Here is a 22644-nt window from a genome sequence, read left to right on the forward strand (position 1 = left end):
CCCCTAGACAGCCCTGGTCCCAGCGCGCAGGTGTACAGGGCTTTTACCTCCCAAGCGCTTTGCGGCAGAATGGAGATCAGGTCCAGAGCTGGAGGGGCTCTCAGGGGCCGGGCCTCTGCCCGGCTTTTCCTGGCAGTGTGTCTGTATGAGACTTGTCCATCACTGCCCAGGTACGATAACTCTCGGAATCTCTAAATCTCAGGAGGGATGTCCGCAGACCGGCAAGAGATGGAATCATCAACACTCAATCATTAGGCACTGGTTATACGGCTGGTGACAAATATTGTTGATATCAAATGTAATATTGACGTAATATGATATTGTGGTCCCTTGGTGTTAGCGGTTTCTGTTCCGGCAATCAGTGATTCTAGATTTTCTGCCTCAGGAAGCTCCAGTGTCCAGCCTTGTCAGATTGGTTCTGGCCTGGGGAAACTCCCACAGATCAGACGCCTGAGACAATAATGAATAAGACCACTCCTCGATTCACAGCTGACTAGTGATCTTGTCAGTAATATGTGGTCAAGAGAACCAAATTGCGGAGCCCACTCCTTATCCATGAGCCGTCGAATGAGCATATCTAGGATTGAAAGCTGGATAAATGTAGCTCCTGGCTTGTGTTTCTCTGCTGAAATTCCCTTAGAATTCCAGCCGGCTTGTGTAATGCATTACACTCACTATTGCAATAAAACTTTGTCCCTTGACTAGGAGATGGGTTCAAGCCAGAGACACCTGGCAACATCGGCATGGTACCCCAAACTCTTGGGATCCTCCCTTTCCCAATCTCAACAGTATTATCGATTACTTATCACTCTTCTTAATAATCCTAATAATGTGAGAATTCCAATAATGTCCTCATATTCCTACTCTTAAGTTACCTGGTCAGAAGTCAGGAAGATTTACTTTCTTGAATTCAAACCTGGCCTCAAACACTTTCTGCACAAGTCATTTCACCCTGTTTGCCTCAGTTTCTTCATCTGTAAAATGAGCTGAAGAAGGAAATGGCAGACACTCCAGTTTCTTTGCTAAAACTAAACATTGTATCTCCCTCACCTCCCCTAGGATTGGAGGGCTGGATGGTGGAGCACTAAATGATGAGCTCTTCAATGTTGGAAGGGGGGTGGGGCGGGTAAGACAAAAATTAATCCTTGGGGCAGGCTGGGAAAAGATTCTGCTAGAGATCAGTTTAGTTCTGTGTGAGATGTAAAGGACCCTTACCCAAAATGACCACTCAGAGATCACTCAAAGTAGAAAGCAAAAAAAAATTTTTTTTTCATTATAGAATTTCATGAGAAGCTGGCGGTCCAGTCTTGTGTGGAAAAAGGGAAGTGGAATACTCACAGCAGGAGGGCCGAAGAATCAGTGAATGCACACAGCTTTTATAGCTTTTGTCACAAGAGATTACATCACAGATTAGAGGGCATTGAGAGGCATGGGGCCATCTAATTGGTTGTTGCTACCGAAGAGATTGGAATGGAAGGTTTCAGTTTCCCCCCAAATCACCTGATTTCTAGGAAACAGAAACTTAGGCCTTCCAACTTTAGATAATCTAGCTGACAGTGGTCAAGCTAATAGACTAAATATCGATAAATGTCAAATACTAATAAATGTCACTGACTACTGTTAAGTAAATATGTCTGCATATATTATGCTTATGCAGGACACAAAGAAATAACAAACGGGGGCAGGGGTGGGTAGGAGGGTTCATATAATACTCATCTTGTAAGTTCAACTTTCCATCTTACATAGCTCCATGGTCCCACGCTCTGGGGAGATAGAGCAGTCTGAAATCCAAATTATGTCAAATCCCAGAGACCCACCCTCTGTAGAGGTCTACAGCAGTCTCACTTTATCATCCCCTGTCAGAAATCCCAATCATGGCCCTAAGGTGAAATGTTCCGTATAAAATCTACTTGGGGGCCCTCCCATGACTGCTGCCTTCCTTTGGGTCAGTCCATCACAGCATCCTGCCTCTGGCATCTTTCCCCTTCTCCTAATACCAAGTAGTATTGACCATTATGAATTCTTCATATGACTGAACCAATTTTTAATGCCAAACTTCACATCATGAATCACATTATTTCCTCCCTGCTTTTCATCTTTCTTTTCTATATGGTCTTCCTGCATAGATAATCCCCTTGAGTGCAAGAACTGTTGTGGCTTTTTTTTTTTTCTTTTATATTCCCAGTGCTCTGCACTATGCCTGCCTCAGAGTAGATTTAATAAATGTTTAATGAATTTGTTGAACTGAATCTCTTGCAAATTGAAAATGCTCTGATTTTTCATAATCTTTCCTTCTCCCTAAGACCCACACATTCAAACCAAAAAAAAAAAATTAGAAAAAGAAAAAGCTATTCTCTTCCAGTTAAATTTCTTCCAGTTTATCTCTCCTCTCATCTTGCTGAAGCTGTATACAGTGGCAGTCTCTGGAGTTTTTACTTGCACGCCTTTCCATGATGTATTTTTTCTTTATCTCCAAGTCTTTCCCCCCCCTAGCTGTAGGGAAATTCTAGCTGGCATGGAAGGGGAGATATCAGCAAATTGAAAAGGTAGTTATTAAAACTAATGTGAATCCCGAAATTAGCTTATTTTTTCCCTTTCTCTGGAAATGCTAAAATACTCATTCTGAGAACTTAGTTTCCCAAACTGTCTTATTACCATAGTTAAGGTAATCCCAAAGTGGCCAGACTGCCTTAATGAACAACTTTAAGGGCTTTCCCCGACTGCCCTTGTTATGTTGAGGCAGAAGACACCCCAACAAGATTAGGATAAGTCATGTTGCAGGTTTGGTAAAAAGAATTTGCACAGTTAGTCTCCATAAGCTGCTTGACAGAGGGTTAATTTCTAAGGGAATTTTAGCAAAGAGCCAGAAATAATTAGACACTTTTACAGGAAAAAGAAAGATCTAGTAGAGGTACAAGTGAAGAGTGGTAGGGGTGAAGCAGTTCCCATCATTGAATTCTAAGGCTTACTGAAAAACATTGTTGTTCTCTGACAGCCAGCACTCTCAAGGTCAGGTAACCCTAGGGTTTCTCAGGAGTTGCTACTTCCTCACACCTCTTCAGTATCTTCTAGGTAGTCTCCACATGTCAGTACACATTCCTGTTCCCTCTTTTACTTCCCCTCCTCCCCTAAAAATTCCCAATATTATATTTCCCCTATAAAAAATGTGCTTATAATGAAGATCTTTGCTTCAGGACTAAGCCTACTTTGAGGTACTCTTTTATCTCCCTTCTCCTAGGGTTTTCCCTTTAATGCTCTCTTTCTCCAAAGTATAATTAGCTGTGGTTAGTCTGCTAAACTCTTCTATGGATTTAGCCTGCCAGTCAATGGTATATTTATGTCAGGTCTTATTTTTTTAATTGCTTCTTCTAAACTTCTTTCCTTGGTAACCCTATTGCTCTCCCAAATCTACCTTTTGACTAAAAAAGTCCTTGTAAATTTGTCACATATCACATGACATACATGTGTATGTCAAACTAGGAATTGCTGCCCTGATCTTATCATAACTTACTTTCCCCCTTGTTTATTCACATAATAAATACATAATTTGTAATCTATGATAAATGTCTTTTTATGGTTGTTCCATGTCTGAAATACTGTACATTAAAGAGAAACTTGGTGCCATACTGCTCTTCTGCAACGCCAGTTCTGCCCAGAGAGAGAATGAGAATGACTTTTTCTCCCAAGGCTAAGGTCAATTCCCTTCTGAAAAGTTTTTCACTACTCACCTGGCTGATTTGTGGCATGCAAGGTGGCAAACAAAGGCACAAATAAAACTTTTTTTAAGAAATGGAAATAAACATTCTCTTCTCTAACACATGGATCTTTATTCAAAGTAAGTCATATCAGTTCCAGGGAACAAGTCTATACAAAATCCATCTCAACAAATTAAGAACATATACAGAACCTCAGTACTAAAAAACACAGAATTTCCAGTACACATCATCCCCTTCAGAGCTGAGAAAAGAACTGCTAAAATGGATTTTGTTTTTTGCTGTCCAGTCATGTGTGACTCTATGATCCCTTTTGGGGTTTTCCTGGCAAAAACGTTGAAGTAGTTTGCTATTTCTTTCTCTAGTACATTTGACAGATAAGGAAACTAAGGTAAAGCAGGTTAAAGTGACTTGCCAAGGGTCCCACAGCTAAGAAGTGTTTAAAGCCAAATACAGACTCAGCTTTCTGACTCCTGGCAATCTAACCACTGCCGAGGCAGGAGCTGCTAGCTGGCTTGTTACAAACAAAATAAAAGAGCCATAAAAAGTGTCCTTATACAGAAGTAGGATGCAAGCAATGAAACCTCACACATGTTAGGAGCCATAAGGTTCCTAAAAAGGTCAATCCACATTAAGTCCAGAGTCCCACAGATTTGGAAGAAAGTGTCTTGAACCTACCCCTACCTAAACTTCATTTCTCAGGTGAAAACACTAAAGAGAGCAGAGGAGTTACACACTTCCTCCCACACCTAGAAAGTCACAGAATTAGATATGAACTCTATTCCTTGGATACAGATACAGGGACTGATTCAGCCATATATGAAGTATTTTTGATGTGGTCTCATCTGCCTTCAGCCAATGCTTTTAATTGAGGAAGGGACTGTCCACACACAAAGAGGAAGTTCTAGGGAAAATTTCTTCATACCCAATTTACTGTGACAACCATTCTGTCTTACACTAATGATCTATGATGATTGTATCCAGAAATCCACCACCTGAAAGTGTCAGATCATGTATTATCTTGCCATAGAATTGATTTTTTTTCCCTACTAATCTCATTCAATGTAGCATTGATTTAAATTTAAATTTCAAACTAATGGAATAGCCCTGATTAAAACCATGTCAAAGTGGAGCAGCTAAGTGGTGCAGAGTATAGAACCCCAGCCCTGAAGTCAGGAGGACCCAAGCTCAAATCTGGCCTTAGACACTTAACACTTACTAGCTGGGTGAGCCTGGGCAAGTCACTTAACCCTAATTGCCTCAAGGGAAAAAACAAAATAAAACAAAAACGAACCACATCAAAGGTCCCTTCAAATTTATAGCCTAATGTTCCAATTTACACCCAATTAACATTTTATATCCACCAAATCAATGTTTCCCAAAATTCTAAACATATTTGAATGGATAAATCCTGTATTGAAAAGACAAGAAAAAATTTCCCAACCATTTAAATAATATAGTGAAATAAAACATAAAATATGGGAAACAATCAAAACCAGAAAAACAAGAAACCAAATTTCTATTAATGTTTAGAAAATAATTGACTTTTGCAAAGCAATGCTCTGCATCCCAAAAAGGGTTAAGAGACCCTGCTGATGGACTCTTAGCCACAGGCCTTGGTGGAGGGAGTTGGGGAAAAAAAAGCTAAGATGCCTTTGTCTGATTCAAGCCTGTAATTTTACAAATGAGGAAGCTCTAAGTGAGGAAGACAGTAAGTCAGAGAGCCAGGTTTCACCCCAGTTCTTCTGATCATCAGGCTGGTGCTCTGCCCTTACCAGCCTTAATCACTGAATGGGTATTCTTTCAGGCAAACTGAGACTGATTAAAGATAAGGTAAGGTCTCTTCCTGCGTCCAGGGATATTTCCAATTGTCCAGAACTGTATCTGGACCCTGGACCCAGATGGTTCTGGAGAACAAAGGGAAGCTGGTAACCTTGCACAGCCTTCCCTCACTCAGGTCTAATTCATTTCCTGTCAGGGCATCCCCTCCCTGAGGTAATTCATCTTCAGGAATGAAGGGCAAACAATAACCTTGTAGGAGGACGACTCTCCCTGGGATGTATAAAGTTTTAGCTTCTCTCTCCATAACAGGGATAGTGACACCCAGAGGAAAAGGCAGACAGCCATGACTTGAAACTCTCCCTTATTCCTTTCCTCCTTCCTCAGAGAAAGCCAAGGTTAGGGTACCAGTTGTGACAATTAAGAGGCAGGTGACCAAGGGTGAGTTAATATTATGGATTTTCACAGCTCTTCTCTGTAAAAGGGGAATAATACACACAGCACATCCCAAAGTCTGGTAAAACATACAGGGATGGTGGGATAATAGTCACTGTTATCATCAACGTCAGTCCTGACCTTAAAGACAATTTTTCATGAAGCTGGGCAAATAGAAAGCTGACTGAACCAATGCAAGATGGGATAGGGAAAGTTGAAAGTGGATACAAAGTGTAGATGACCTCTTTCTAGGATCTGTCAAGGAAAAGAATTGGATAAATTAGAAGTAGATAAAATAGGCCACAGGATAAAGCAATGGTTTGATTTTTTAAATAGAGGTCAGACTTAAGAAAATTTGAACAAGCCAAACTTCCTAAAAAAAATTCTCAGCCCAGATGGATTTACAATCGAATTCTAGCAAAACGCTACTAAAGACAAATTCACTGAAATACTATATAAATTATTTAGGAAAACAGGCAAAGAAAGAAGCCTGTCATATTTCTTTTATAACACAAAGTACTGATTCTTAATCTAGGAAAAGCCAAACAGAGAAAGAAAATTATAGACCAATTTCCCCAGTGAAACTTGGTGCAAAAATTTTAAATAAAACATAAGAAATGATGTTATAGAAATTTATCACCAGGATAATACACTGAGATGAGATGGGATTTATACCAAGAATTCAGGGTTGCTTCAAGATTAAAAAAATTACCAGCAGAAGTAGTCCTACCAATAACAAAAGCAACAGAAATCCTATGATTATCTCAACGACAAAATACAACACCCATTTCTATTAAACGGAGAGAGGAACAAATGGAGTTTTCCTTAAAATAAGTACTATCTATCTAAAGGCACCAGATAACATCATTGGTAATGGGAATAAGTTAGAAGCCTCCCCAATCAGATCATGGGTGAAGCAAAGACCCATTATCACTATTATTGTACTGGAAATGTTAGCTCTGGCAATAAAAGAAAAGGATATTGATGGACTCAGAATAGGCAATGACAAGACAAAACTATCATTCTTAGTATAAGATCCTGTACTGGCTAAGAAATACAGTGGTGGATCAGCAGAATACATTAGGAACACAAGACTCAAGTAGCAAATGACCTTAGTAACCTAGGGTTTGATGAACTCCAAGACTCCTGACCTTGCATTAAGAACTCACTATTTGACAAAAATATCTGGGAAAACTGGAAAAGAATATGGTACAAAGTACATAAAGACAAAAATATTACACTGCATACCAAGATAAAGTCAAAATGGGTACACGATTTAAACACAAAGGGTGATAATATAAGAAAATCAGAAAAGCAAGGAAAAGTTGATGTTTCAGAATTATCAAAAAATAAGACTTTTCACTAAGCAAGTACCAGAGAGAACTATGAGATATAAAATGGAAAATTTTGATTTTACTAAATTAAACAGGTTTAGCACAAACAGAACCAATGCAACCAAAATTAGAAGAGGGAAAAAGTGGGAAACAATTGGCAAGGCTCTCATTTCTCAAATATACAAAGAATTGGGTTATACAATTGATAAAATGGTCAAAGGATATAAACAGGGGTTTTCAGAGGAACTGATTCAACCACTATAGAAGACAGTTTTAAACTCTATTGGAAAAGGGAAAAGAACTATGTTTACAAAAATATTTAGAGCAGCTATTTGTGATGAGAAAAAAAAAAATAGAACCTGAGAAGATGGCCATTAATTGGGGAATGGCTGAATTAATTGTTATAAATGAATGTAATGGATTATACTATCCTATAAGAAATATTGAATAAATTTCAAAAAACCCTGCGAAGATTTACATGAACTGAAGCTCAGTAACTAAAACCAGAACACCCTAACAGCAACATTGTGCAGATCATCAACTCAGATGGACTTGTCTTCTCAGCAATGGATTGATTCAAGAGAATTCTAATAGATTTGGGATAAAACCTATGAAGATTCAATGAAGACCCAAGCATATTATTATCACTTTTTCCCCTCCATCCTTCTTTTTCATAGTTTCCCCCATTTGTTTGGGTTCTTTTTTTTTTCCTCTCACAACCAATATGGAAATATGGTTAAAATGCCTACATGTATAACCTATACCAAATTGCTTCAGAAGGGGAAAGGGAATAGAAAAAATTTGGAATTCAAAAGTCTTAGAAAAAATGAATGTTGAAAATTATCTTAACATATAATTGGAAAAAAATAAAATATTACTAAGAGGAAGATAAAAATAATTAGAAAAATTATGATAATAATAGCTAGTATTTATGATGTGGACTTTAAACAAGTTTATTTGGTCGCCATTGTAAGGAAAATGAAATAAGCAGAACTTGTCTTATTTGCTATAAAATGATGTGAAACTGGAGTTTAATTGACTTTGTAATCTATACTGTATTTAAACTCTGAGATTATCTAGTTATCTTTAAACAACTTTGCTCAGAAGTGTCAAGATCTCAAACTACTCCTCCTTGGATCTTATCCCTCAACTATTCCATGTTCCCTAGTTAAATAAGATTGTTCTCCCCAAACCAATTGCTCAATATGACTCCTAACTGTATTATATAATTATTACATAATACTGACTATATTATATTAGCTTAAGCCAGTGAAACTATTTTCATGTAAAATAAAGTGTTCCTGTTGCTTAAAAGCTTTCTTCTGTTCTTTACATTTAGATTTCCCATCAGGATGAATTATCTGATAGTTCTTAAGGTTTGAGCTGTACAAGAAAGTTTTCTCTATTTTTCATTTTTTTATTATGCAAAGTTTGGATTTCAGCTATAGTCTGCTTCAACATTGGACATTCAAAGGATATCTCTCCAGTATGAATTTCTTTATTTTTTAAAGTTTCTATATATTCAAAACTTTATCCACATTCCTTGCATTTTTAGGGTATCTCTCCAATATGAAATCTCTTACATAAATTAAGATGTCCCTTACATTTGAAGGCTTTTTCATGTCATCACATATATAGTTTCACATCAGTATGAGTTTTCTTATATTTATTAAGCTACCTATAGTTTCATGTCAGTTATGACTTTTCTTATGTGAATTAAGATGACCTTTCTCCCGGAATGCATTACCACATTCATTACATATATATGGTTTCTCTCCAGTATGAATTTTCTTATGCCTCTTAAGGTGATCCTTCCGAGTGAAGACTTTTCCACATTCATTACATTTATAGGGCTTCTCCCCAGTATGACTTGCCTCATGTACCTCAAGTCCTTTCTTAGATCTGAAGGCTTTTTCACATTCATTACATTTATAGGGTTTTTCTCCAGTATGAATTCTGTTATGTATATTCAGGGTTCCCTTAAGTTTGAAGGCTTTTCCACATGCATTACATTTATAGGGCTTCTGTCCAGTATGGATTACCTCATGTATATGAAGGCTTCCCTTAAAAATGAAGGCTTTTCCACATTGTTTACATATATATGGTTTATCTCCAGTATGAATTTTCTTATGCAAAGTAAGGTGATCCTTCCGTGTGAAGGCTTTTCCACATATATTACATTTATAGGGCTTCTCCCCAGTATGAATTGCCTCATGGACCTCAAGGCCTTTCTTAGACCTGAAGGCTTTTTCACATTCTTTACATATATATGGTTTATCTCCACTATGAATTTTCTTATGCCTATTAAGGTGATCTTTCCGGAAGAAGGCTTTTCCACATTCATTACATTCATAGGGTTTCTCTCCAGTATGAATTCGTTCATGTCTGTTAAAGGATGCCTTGTCCCTATAAGCTTTTCCACATTCATTACATTTACAAGGTTTCACTCCAGTATGAATTCTTTTATGTACATCAAGGGTTCCCTTAAGTTTGAAGGCTTTTCCACATGTATTACATTTATAGGGCTTTTGTCCAGTATGAATTACCTCATGTACATGAAGGCCTCCCTTAAACATGAAGGCTTTTCCACATTGTTTACATATATATGGTTTATCTCCAATATGAATTTTCTTATGATTATTAAGGTGATCCTTCCGAGTAAAGGCTTTTCCACATTCATTACATTTATAGGGCTTCTCCCCACTGTGAGTTGCTCCATGTACACCAAGGCATCTTTTCAACCTGAAGGCTTTTCCACATTCATTACATTTATAAGGTTTCTCTCCAGTATAAATTCGTTCATGTCTATTAAAGGATGCCTTGTCCCTATAAGCTTTTCCACATTCTTTACATTTACAGTGTTTCACTCCAGCATGAATTTTCTTGTGTCTATTAAAGGTTACCTTAAGGCTGAAAGTTTTCCCACATTCATTACATTTATAGGATTTCTCTCCAATAGAAATTCTCTTATATTGAGACAGATATCCCCTCTGGCTAAAAGTTTTGCTATCATTATTACATTGTTCAATATGTTTTTCTTCCTTAAGATTTTTCTGTGGAACACCAAGGTATGAATTGTAGCTGGAAGCCTTACCACATTCACCAAATTTATGAGATTTCACTCCAGAGTGAATTCCTCCATGTATATTAAGGCATGAATTGATGTGGAAGGTTTTGTCACATTCATCAATTCTATGAGATTCTCCTTGAAAACACACTCTATGGTAATGGTTCAATTTTGAGTGGTAACTCAAAAGCTTCTTGTATTTATTAAACTTACAATGGTTCTTCAGGATGGAAATTCTGCTACATGAAGTTTTGCTGTGCTTAACTATTAGCTTCATGGACTTTCTTTCTGGGTTGTTTATCTGCCTTTCCAATCCAGTGTCATAATTCCAAGCATCTCCCAATTTAGATTTGCAGAAATCATCCTTGATGACTCTCTTTCTGGATATCTTGCTGGTAGTAATACATAGTTTTTGAATTGACGCCTTGGTTTCACATTCTCTTTTCTCAACAGGGGAATCTGAAAGTAACACAAAAAAGTGTCAGTCCCCCGTGCTCAATGTTGTGGGGAAAAAAAATTCAGTTACCTCCATTAAGAAGAAGGGTGACTGACATGGACAAGGTAGAAGAAACATGATGAAGAGGGAGCTGAAACCCAAAAACAGGTGAGGGGAAAGTAACAGAACTACCCAACACTTCAAAAACAGTTAAATTTTCAAGAGAAAAACAATAATTCTAAAACCACAAAGTATTACATTTCAAGTGGATCTCTGATAACACTGAAGAAAAACTAGTGACTGAAACTGTGATTTTATACATATAACCAATTTCTAGATGAAGAAACTCCTTATAGAAGGTTGCTACCTTCTATCAAAGTCATAGCTTAAGAGCGGTTGAGACTATTCAACAGTAAGGTGTTACTGCCATAGTGCATCTTCCTGAATTCAATTTGGTCTCAGATACTTTCAAGCTAAGGGAGCCTGATCAAGGCACTTAATCCTGTTGACCTCAGTTTCCCCATCTGTCACATGAGCTAGAGAAGGAAATGGTAGACCATCCCAGGATCTCCACCAAGAAAATCCCAAATAGGGTCAAAAAGTGTTGGATAGCACTCAAGGCCTCAATAGAAAAGGACCACGGAGAAATGAAGTGAATCGCTCAATGTCACACTTTGTAAGTGTTAGAGGCAGGCCCTGAACCCAAGTCTGCTAATTATGAAGCTGGTGCTCTTTACATTTGGTAACACTTCAAATCCTTGGACCTTATTCTTTGTTTCTCTGTACCAAGAAAACCCCTAAATTTGTGGAAATAGAAAGTTAAACTGTGAGTCCCAGTTGTGACACTTATTAGGTGACCATGGGGAAGTTATGTTATGGATTTTCACAGGTCTTATTCTAAAATAGGAATAATACAAAAACCATCCATCCCAAATGTTGGTTAAACATTAGTAAACAAGGTATAAATATTAGTTATAGTTATTATAAAAGTAATTATTTTTAGTATATATATATATATATATATATATATATATATATATATATACACATATATATATCATTTAATAATTATCTATCATCTATATAATTATTAAATGACCTTAAAGACAATTTTCCATGAAGCAGTAGAGACAGCTGACTGCACTAATAATTAAAGGTGGGAAAGGGAAAGTAGGAAGTGGATAGAAGGTGTAGATGGCATCTATATAAAATCTGTCACTGAAAATAATAAGACAGATTGGAAGGAAGATAAAACAGGCAACAGGATATGGCTAAGGTTTGATTTTTTAAAATAGAGATCAGGCTTAATTATAAATGAAAGTACTTTTCCATTTATCTCTCAGAAAAGCCTCTTCAAAGATAAAAAATAATCTAAGGATTTAAGAATAGAAAATACTTATGGAAATAAAGGACAGAACCCAGCATATGGGTGGAAGGCTAAGCAACATCAAGAAGAATTACAGCTTTTTCTGAGACTAGAGAGAAATACAAGGACAGATTTAGTAGAAAATCATTTCTTGACATAAAAGGTGAGCTTACAAGAGGAGTGCAGGAAGGACAACCACAGCTCCTCTCCTCAGGCCTATGGACCTTGAAAGAGAGCTCCAGGCCCAACATTTCCAAGGCAACACACTCTAATAACCCAGTCAAGCTCCTGCTGACAGTGAGTCTCTGTCTCTAGATTTCTAGATCAGGGGTTTTCAGCTGCATCTGACCCTTTGTAAGCCCCTCTGAGGGATTTCTGGGCAGAGATTCATATCTCAGAGGAGTTTGCCATTTCTTTCTCCACATCATGTCAAAGATGAGACCCACAAGGTTAAGGGACCTGTCCAGGGTCTCACTGCTGGGAAGTATCTGAGGTCAGACTGGACCTCCGAACCCTGAGGCTCCTTTAGTCCAGGGCTGGCACTTGGGGAACTGCACCTCCTGCCTGCCTGGTTATTACTCACCCTCAGAAATACATCTGGGGTCTTCTTCCCCTGATAGCCACGGGGCTTCATGTCTCTCCAGCTGAGAAATCACAGTTGGTTTAGTTACTGGAAGCCCTGCTTAAGAAGAAATAAGTAGAAAATGTTGAGAACAAAGACATACCTCAGAACTCCATCTTGGTCTCTCTAAAGAGACATCACTATCACAAATTATTATTAAATATTGTATTAGAAATGATAGCTTTAGCAATAAGAGAAAAAGAGATTAAAGAAATTAGAATAGGTAACAAGGTAAATAAATTATCACTCTTTGCAGATGATATGATGGTATACTTAAAGCAGAACCTTAGAAAATCAACTAAAAAACTATTCAAAATAATCTACAACTTTAGCAAAGTGGCAGGATACAAAATAAATCCACATAAATCATTAACATTCTTATACATCACTAACAAAATCCAACAGCAAAAGATTAAAAGAGAAATTCCATTTAAAATAGCTGTCAATAGTATAAAATATTTGGGAGTCTATCTGCCAAGGGAAAGTCAGGTACTATATGTGCAAAACTACAAAATGCTTCCCACACAAATAAAGTGCGATTTAAAGAACTGAAAAATATCAAGTGCTCATGGATAGGTCTAGCGAATATAATAAAGATGACAATACTACCTAAACCAATCTACTTATTTAGTGCTACACCAATCAAACTCCCAACAGACTATTTTACTGACCTAGAAAAAATAACAACAAAATCCATCTGGAAGAACAAAAAAGGTCAAGAATTTCAAGGGAATTAATGAAAACAAAAACAAACAAACAAACAAACAAAAAAACCCCAAAAAACAAATGAAGGTGGGGCCTAGCTGTATCAGACCTAAAACTATATTATAAAGCAGCGGTTATCAAAACCATTTGGTACTGGCTAAGAAATAGACTACTTGATTAGTAGAATGGGTTAGATTCACAAAACAAAACAGTCAATGATTATAGCAATCTAGTATTTGACAAACCCAAAGACCCCAGCTTTTGGGATAAGAATTCATTATTTGACAAAAACTGCTGGGGAAACTGGAAATTAGTATGGCAGAAAGTAGGCATAGACCCACATCTAACACCATATACCAAGATAAGATCTTGGTTCATGATCTAGACACAAAGAATGATATTATAAAGAAATTAGAAGAACATAGAATAGTTTGCCTCTCAGATCTGTGGAGCAGGAAGGAATCTGTGACTAAAGAAAAACTAGAGATCATTATTGATCAGAAAATAGATAATTTTGATTATATTAACTTTTTGTACAAGCAAAACTAATGCAGACAAGATTAGAAGGGAAGCAGTAAATTGGGAAAACATTTTTACATTCAAAGGTTCTGATAAAGGCCTCATTTCTAAAATATATAGAGAATTGACTCAAATTAATAAGAATTCAAGAAATTCTCCAATTGATAGTCAAAGGATATGAACAATTTTCAGACGAAGAAATTGAAACTATTTCTAGTCATATGCAAAGGTGCTACTGATCACTATTGATCAGAGAAGTGCAAATTAAGACAACTTTGAAATGCCACTACACACTTCTCAGATTGGCTAAGATGATCAGAAAAGATAATGACAAATGTTAGAGGGGATGTGGAAAAACTGGGACACTGATACATTGTTGGTGGAGTTGTGAACAAATCCAGCCATTCTGGAGAGCAATTTGGAACTATGCTCAAAAAGTTATCAAACTGTACATACCCTTTGATCCAGCAGTGTTACTACTGGGCTTATATCCCAAAGAGATACTAAAGAAGGGAAAGGGACCAGTATGTGGCCAAACGGTTGTGGCAGCCCTCTTTGTAGTAGCTAGAAACCGGAAATTGAAGGGATGCCCACCAATTGGAGAATGGCTGGGTAAATTATGGTATATGAATGTTATGGAATATTATTGTTCTGTAAGAAATGACCAGCAGGATGATTTCAGAGAAGCCTGAAGAAACTTATAGGAACTGATGCTAAGGTTAATGAGAAGACCCAGGAGATCACTGTACACAGCAACAAGACTACATGAAGATCAATTCTGATGGATGGGGGCTCTCTTCAACAGCAAGATGATTCAAACCAGTTCCACTTGTTCGGTGATGAAGAAAGCCACACTCAGAGAGAGGCCTGTGGGAACTGAGTGTGGTTCACAACAAAGCATTTTCCATCTTTTTGCTGTTGCTTGCTTGCATTTTATTTTGCTTTTTTTTTTTTTTACTGGCTTGATTTGATTTTTCTTGTGCAGCCCAATAATGGTATAAATATGTATGCATACATCAGATTTAACATATATTTCTATCATGTTTAACATATATTGGACTACTTGCCATCTAGGGGAAGGGAGGGAAAATTGGAACATAAGGTTTTGCAAGGGCTAATGTTGAAAAATTGTCCATGCATATATTTTGAAAAATAAAAAGCTTTAATAAAACAAAAAAGAAAGAAAACGGGCAAGTCTGGAAATGCAAGGGGAAAAGCATCAATGAGCCCTAACAGAGGTTTCCCTCAGAAAATGTGAAGGAAGGGACAGAGCCTTTGGTGCAGACACAGAACAGATGGGGTCACATTCACCCACTCCTAGCCTGCTGGGAGAAGTCTTTCCTTCTCTGCCCTGGGGCTCTATGGAGAACCTGAAGCCTGGCTGAGCAGAGAGTGTGAAAGGAGAGCCTGCAGGGTTGCAGAATGAAGCTGCTGATTTCCAGCTATACAAAGCAAGGACTTTTTGCCTGGGAAGAGCAACAACTGCTCAAAAACTGCCCAAAGGTCTGAGGGTATCTCTATGTGAAAGGTATTTGTGTGACTCTCCCTCCCTGTCCAGCAAATTTAAATTCATCCAAGCTCTTAGCCACCCAGCGCCATGGCCAGATGAATTCTCTGACCTTGCAGTGGCTCACACGTGATGCTCTCCCTGCCATCTTTGTAGGTTAGCATGGGATGCTCTCCCAACTCTGCATTGCCCTGCTCTTTGCCTTTCAACTCTTGCAACCCTACTTTCCTTCACAACTTAGCTGAGAATAAGCCATCTCTGGAATAAGGTTTTTTCTTATCCTCCTATGTGCCATTGCTATCCCCTTAGAAAAAAACTTTTTTTATACTGATATCTAGATTCTTGGTGTTTCTCTGAACAGTACACAAGCTCCATGAGGGGCAGGACCTGTCTTAATTTTACGTTTGTCACTTAGTGACTACCATAGTTCCTGATACTCTAGCCAGAGATGAATGAATGCTGATTGATAACTGAAAAGAAGTTAGCTTACCGAGGGAGACAAAGTTCTCATAGTTCTCCAGCATCACGTCCCTGTACATGTCCTTCTGACCAGGATCCAAATAGTTCCATTCCTCCTGGGTGAATTCCACAGCAACATCTTGGAACGTCAACAAATTCTGAAATACCATAGGATCTTAGTGTGAAAGATGAAAGAAACTTCAAAAGCCATCTAATTCTGAAATACCATAGGATCTTAGTGTGAAAGATGAAAGAAACTTCAAAAGCCATCTAGTAAAGGAAGTGGGAAGGAAAAGAGAGAGACAGAACTCAAAATGTAACCAAAAAATGAAATGATTTGCTTTTTAAAACTTTATTTCCATTTTAGTTTTTAATACTTTTTTCCCCGCAAAATATATCTAATGATACTTTTCAACATTTACTCCTACAAACCTTTGTGTTCTAAATTTTTTCCCCTCTCTCTGTACCTCCCTCCTGCCCTGTAATCTAATATAGGTTAAACATATACAATTCTTATAAAATTTTTTTCACCTTTATAACTCTTTGTGAGAAAAACCAGACCAAAAGGGGGAAAAAAATAAGGAAAAAACCCCCACGCAAATAACCACAAAAAAGTTGAAAATACTATTTTTTGATCCACATCCAGTTTCCATAATCCTTTCGCTATATGTAGATGGCTCCCCCCATCACAAGTCCACTGGAACTGCCTTGAATCACCTCACTGTTGAAAAAGTCATGTGCATTAAGTTGATCATGTCATAGTCTTGTTGCTCTGTACAATGTTCTCTTGGTAATACTCACCTCACTTAGCATCAGCTCATGCAAGTCTTTCCAGGCTTTTCTCAAATCAGTCTGTTCAATATATTGTACAACATTAATATTCCATTACATTAATATACCACATTTATTCAGCCAATCATTTTTCAGGTCCTTGCCACTACAAAAAGGTTTGCACATGTGGTTTCTTTTACCATTTTTATAATTTCTTTGGGATGAAGACCCAGCAGAGACACTGCTGGATCAAAGGGTATGCACAATTTAAAACCCTTTGGGCATAGTTCCAAATTGTTCCCCAGAATAACTGGATCAGTTCATAACTCCACCAACAATGTATTAGTGTCCTAGTTTTCCTACTTCCCCTCCAACATTTATCATTATCTTTTCCTATCATCTTAGTCAATCTCACAGTGTTTCCTCAGACTTATCTAGAAATGTCTTCAAGTTCTTTCTCTGAAAACTGTTTATATCCTTTGATCCTTTATCAGTTGGGAAACTGATTATATTAACATAAATTTGGGACAATTCTCTATGTATTTTAGAAACGAGGTCTTTATCAGAAAAAGTGTAGGTAAATTTTTTTTTTTCTCTGTTATCTGCTTCCTTCCTAATGTGCAGTTTTCTTTGTAGAAAACTCTAATTCTTCTTTGGCCATAAATTCCTTCCTTCTCCACAAATATGAGAGGTGAACCTATCCATTGTTCTCCTAATTTGCCCTTAGTTTTAACCTTTATGTCTAAATTATGACCCCCATTTCAAAGTTATTCTACTATAGGGTATTGAGGGTTGGTCAATATCTAGTTTCTGCCATACTATTTTCTGCTTTTCCCAGCAATTTTTGTCAAATAGTGAGTTCCTGTGGTGGAAGCTGGAGTCTTTGGGCTTATCAAACACTAGTCATTGTGTCTTTTGAATCTACTCCACTAATCAACAACTCTTATGTCTGAGCCAGTCACAACTGGTTTTGATAACCACTTCTTTATACTAGTTTTAGTATACTAGCATACTAATATATTTTAGACCAGTTTTAGGTCTGGCACAGCTAGGCCAGCTTCTTCTGCATTTTATTTTTTATTAATTCCCTTGAAATTCTTGATCTATTGTTCTTGCAGAAGAATTTTGTCATTTATTCTAGCTCTGTAAAGTCACTTTGTGTCAGCTTTTGTCTCAGGTCAGATTGCCCTTAGGAACCCCAATGTTGCCCATGCTGAGCTCATGAGAACTGAGCCGATTATGCTGCGTACAGCAACACAAGCCAGGAACTGGATGACGCAGACTGGGGCCCGAGCCCCGACCTCGCTGTGTCCCGGGATAAGATCAGAATGGAAGAGAAGCCAGTTAAGGGCTATGCTGACGTTGTCTTCCCTTGCTTGTGGCAGAGACTTTGGCCCAGAAAATCAGCACCTGCGATCCAGACAAGAATGATGAGAGCAACTGGGTCTAACAAGAATCTGGAAGCTGGGGGTTCAGGATTCTATTTGTTGTTTCACATTTACTCCCCAGAAACCCCAACTTTCATGGTGCCCTGGCCAAGGTCAGCAAATACCTGGACCTGAGACAAAGGTCTCTTTATGTGCCGGTGATGGTACAGATCCCTAAAACCAATGAACTCCATGTATCGCTCCCACATCATCCACTGAAAAAATGAAAGAAGGAAAACAATTTACCATTAACAAAGATGAATAGGCTGAAAGTATTATCTTTTAAGAGTAAATTTAAATTTAATCAATAAGTAGGAGAGACATTGCGCAACCATATGCCAATGAATATGAAAATCTAAAAGAAATGGAAGAATATCTCTAAGATTTTAAATTGTCCAGCTGAATGGAACAGAAAATAAAACACAAAATGAAACTTTAGAGAACAAAAAAACTGAGCATGCCATCAATGAACTTGCCAGAAAAAATCCATAGGATCAGATGCATTCACAAGTTAATTTTATCAATTTAGAGAACAATTAATGAGGTATTGATTACTAAACGAGGAAGCCAAATAAAGACAGAAAAATGATATAATACTTTCATACAATCCAATGGGAATACTGATGCAAAAAATTTATATATAACATTAGGAAGGGGATTAGAGAAATGTATCATAAAGATAATACATTATGACCAGATTGGATTTATATCAGAAATACATGGCTGATTCTAGATTAGCTAAATTTCAGCAAAATTGATCCCATCAATAACAAAACCTAAAGAAATCATTTGATTATCTGAATGGATGCAGAAAAAGCTTTTGACAAAATACAGCACCCATGCCTATTAAAATCACTTGAGAAAATAGGAATAAAGAGAGGTTTCCTTACAATGAAAATTATTATCCATTTAAAATCAACAGCCAGCATTCCCTGTAATGAATTTAAGCTAGAAGTGTTCTCAATAAGATCAGGGGTTAAACAATGATGATCATTTCCACCATTTTTGTCCTAGAAATTCGTACAGCATTGACAAGAAAAAGTAACTGGAACAAATAGTAAAGGCAATGAGGAAAAAATCTATCACTCTGCAGAAGATATGATGGCATAGTTAAGGAATGCTAGAGAATCAATTAAAAAAACCACCTGAAATACTTCATCTCTTGAGCAAAATTTTAAGACAAAATGAACCCAAAGGAATCATTAGCATTTGGATATATTACCAACAAAGACCAGCAGAAAGAGGCAGAAAGAGAAATTCCACTTAAAATAACTACATTTAATATAAATACTTCGGGGGCTTCATACCTTAAATCACTCTCCAGTCCAGATTGATGGGTTCAAGTGTACACATGCTTACAGAAAGGCAAAGTGGAGAATGCTGCAGTGGATTTCCAATGCCATGGATTCACAAGCTGGCATTCAGAGTCCACCTCTACCTGTGCCCCCCATGTGCCTCCTGGCCATGTCCTTCCAAAGGAATACAGCTTTCTCCTTCTCTCCCCGGTCTCTCCAGATGCTAGAGCAACATTCTATCTGTGCACTTGTTATCTCTGACAACTGCTGCATGACTGGCCCATTCTCCCTTCCCATCACATGATCACCAAAGACACCTTACAATCCTGTTCTTCTATGTTCAGCAGTGTTTGACATGAAAGCCTTCTCACATCTGCCTCAGGCCTCTAAATTGTCCTCTGTGTGAAATTAATTTTTAATTCTTTGGAGTCTGTTGCACTCCAGATCTTTCTGACCTATAACAACACTGGTATTAAAAACATAGAACGCTGCTTTCCCAGGAAGCCTGGGGGTCATCCAAGGAGCTCTATAATTTCCTGAAGATAATCCAGCTTGCTCCCTTTCTCCTGTTCAATTTAGCCATCTGTGGGTCCCCCAGGTACATCCTAATGGGCCAACTAAGCTCCTTCTCCAAATGCTGGGAGAAATCTGGGCAACAGACACTCTTCATGTTCTTGGTTTTTCCCATGTGGATAAAATACTCTTGTGGTACTTCCTGACACCACTTGGTGCCAAGTCTTTGGGTAATTACAGACTTCTCTCAAGAGATCTTTTGGGGCTGGAGGAAATTAGCACAATTTCCTATGCAAAAAGAAGCATGTCCAGGCCCTCTATACTAGGAATCCTCCATCACAGTAAAGACGGCTGGCAAATATCCATGCCATATTTATGATCAGAGCATCACTGAACAGGGTTATTTGCAATGCGGTATCTATGAAACAGTCTTGAATGACTTTGATGGAAACACTCCTTGTACAAGTGATTGTAAGTCACCATTTCCCTGAATGAAAACTGTTCTTTTTTAATTAACAAACACTAAGTGCAGTGGGATCTTGTTTCCCATATTTTTCAGTTAGTGTGAAACTAGAAAAATGTGACCTTTTGTCAAAGGCTGAGAGGGACAATCTGCTTGTTTCCTACAGATGCCCAGATGGAAGGCTCCTTCACTGTACAGAGATGACTGACGATGGGAGAGGAAGCACGCAGCAAGTCCCACACTGACTTTGTGCTCATCTCTGCTACTGCGGCCTGCAACGAACTCTGTGGCCCTGGGATGTCACCAAACCTTGGCTTCAGTTGCCCCTCCAGCCCCCAGACGCTGTATCTCACTCCCACTTACTGGACACACTCAACAAGTGTTGGGGACTCGGCCCCCAAAGTCTCAGCTTTGGTCCCACAGGCCCCCTTCTGTTTAGGGACCTCCGACCCACTTTTCAAAGATTCAAGAAATGAATTTAAGCTGAAATTAACAGAATTAAAGGAATGGGGAATGAACAGGTCCTGAGGGTGTTTTGATTCCTGCCGAAAGCAGGCAAAGAGCACTCACAGAGGTCAGCTCCCCTCCATGGCCCCACCCACTGGGAAGTGCTGCCCTCGGCAGTGTCAGACCCCTCAGACACGCCCTCTGTAGAGGCCTTAAGCACTCCCCCACAGCCCTGTCAGAAACCCCAGTTATGGTCCTCAGGTTGCATTTCCCTAAAAAACCCACTGGCGGGTCCTCCCACGGCCACTGCCTTCCTCTGTTCAGCCCCGCAGGCGCTCTGCCACGTGGTTTCTTTCCCTTTCCCCTCCCCCCTGCCACGTGGTTTCTCCCCTAGCTCCCCCACGCCTCCCATCCCCCACCCCCCTCCCTACTGCGAGCTCTCACAGGGCTAAGTCCCTTTCAGGGTTTACCTGCCAGCCTGGGACCCGGCCCAACCTCACGGGGGCGCCCTTCCTACGGGTAACAGTGAGCACCGCCGAGCGCCTTGTCTTGCCTCCGCTCCCCCACGCTTCCACACTGACCATTCCCGGGGCCTACGGATGCCCTCATTTCTCAGCGATCCCTCCCAACTAAATCTACGTCCGCCCGAGAGCGCGGCCGCTGTGACTCCTTCCCGCGGCGCAAGCCCGACTCTGGGGCCTCCATCACCCGCTCTCCGCAAGCCCCACAGCGTCTGGCTCTCCCGCCCAGCTCGGCCCCCTCTCTGCGCCAGGGCTGCCCGAGCCCGAGCGCTCCCGCCCACAGCCACTCACGCACGTGGGCAACGCGCCCCTCACACCTCCTCCTCCTCAGGCAGCGGCAAAGGCAGAAAACAGACATCTTCCCAACTGCGCCTGCTCAGAGACAGCCAGGCGCCTCTGGCTTCCGGGCGTCCCCGAGATGCCCCTCCTCCTTTCTGGGAAATGTAGTCTTTCGGCTGGAGCGCAGGCGCGGGAGCTCGTGCCAGTCTCTGGGCCTTAAAGGGGCTCTGGGTAAATCTCCAGCTGCGGGCGCCGGTGAGGGGCGCTCACCGAGGTGCTCTCTGTCCTCGAGGCGCTTCTTCTGCTGGGAGCTGGATGGGAGGGGAAAGCAGGCACAGAGAAGCGGCTGTGAAACATCGCCCGCAGAAATTGCTAGAAACTCCGTGTGCAGGCTCTAGCGCTCAATGGGGCGAAGAGTGACGTCATAGGATGCTCCGCCCCAAGCCGGCCCTAGTCCTAGCGCGCATGTATACAGTGCTTCTACCTGCCAAGCGCATTGGGGCAGTGATCAGCGCCAGAGCTGGAGGGCTTCTCAGGGACCGGGTCTCTCCCCCCAGCTTCTCCTGTGACATGTGAGGAAGCTGAGGCGGCGTGTCTGTGTATGGGGGTGGGAGACTTGTCCATCACAGCCCAGCTATGATAACCCTCAGAATCTCAATCCTCCCACTCCTGAGAGATCTTCCAGAGGCGGCCTTCCTCCCGGCCTTTCCTCCTGCACCCTGTCCCGCTATTTTCAGGGTCACCAAATAGATCTTTATTAAGCTTCTGCTGTGCCAGAAAATTCCCCTTTCTAAGCCTCAGGAGCAATGTTTGTGGACTTAGGAAAAGATGGAGAGAGATGAAACCCAGGAAAGAGATTTTAATGATTAATGAAGGAAAAAAACAAGTTCCTTTTATAACTTGCAATTAGCCAGGAGAAAGGAAACATACAGTGAGGTTGGAGTGTGCCCTAGCTGGTGGGCTAAATCCTGGAAGTGGTTTAATAG

General features: G+C 39.6%; 1 protein-coding gene across 6 annotated transcripts; it reads right to left on the reverse strand.

The window, feature by feature from the left end:
* Window positions 1-8275: 8275 nt before the first annotated feature.
* LOC111718859 (zinc finger protein 260) lies at window positions 8276-22082 on the reverse strand. 6 transcript variants are annotated; one of them, XM_031949877.1, is made up of 4 exons: window positions 21675-22082; window positions 15974-16100; window positions 12714-12812; window positions 8276-10787 (listed from the first exon to the last, which is right to left on the reverse strand). In XM_031949877.1, the coding sequence occupies exons 1-4, from the start codon at window positions 21735-21737 to the stop codon at window positions 8953-8955; spliced, it is 2124 nt and encodes a 707-aa protein (XP_031805737.1). In that variant the 5' UTR covers window positions 21738-22082; the 3' UTR covers window positions 8276-8952. The 6 variants fall into 6 exon arrangements, with proteins under 6 accessions (XP_031805737.1, XP_031805739.1, XP_031805736.1 ...); XM_031949879.1 differs by having other exon boundaries at window positions 21671-21741; XM_031949876.1 differs by lacking the exon at window positions 21675-22082 and adding an exon at window positions 21329-21630 and having other exon boundaries at window positions 12714-12809.
* Window positions 22083-22644: the final 562 nt, after the last annotated feature.

Source organism: Sarcophilus harrisii, chromosome 2, assembly GCF_902635505.1.
Source record: "Sarcophilus harrisii chromosome 2, mSarHar1.11, whole genome shotgun sequence".
NCBI classification, from domain to species: domain Eukaryota; kingdom Metazoa; phylum Chordata; class Mammalia; order Dasyuromorphia; family Dasyuridae; genus Sarcophilus; species Sarcophilus harrisii.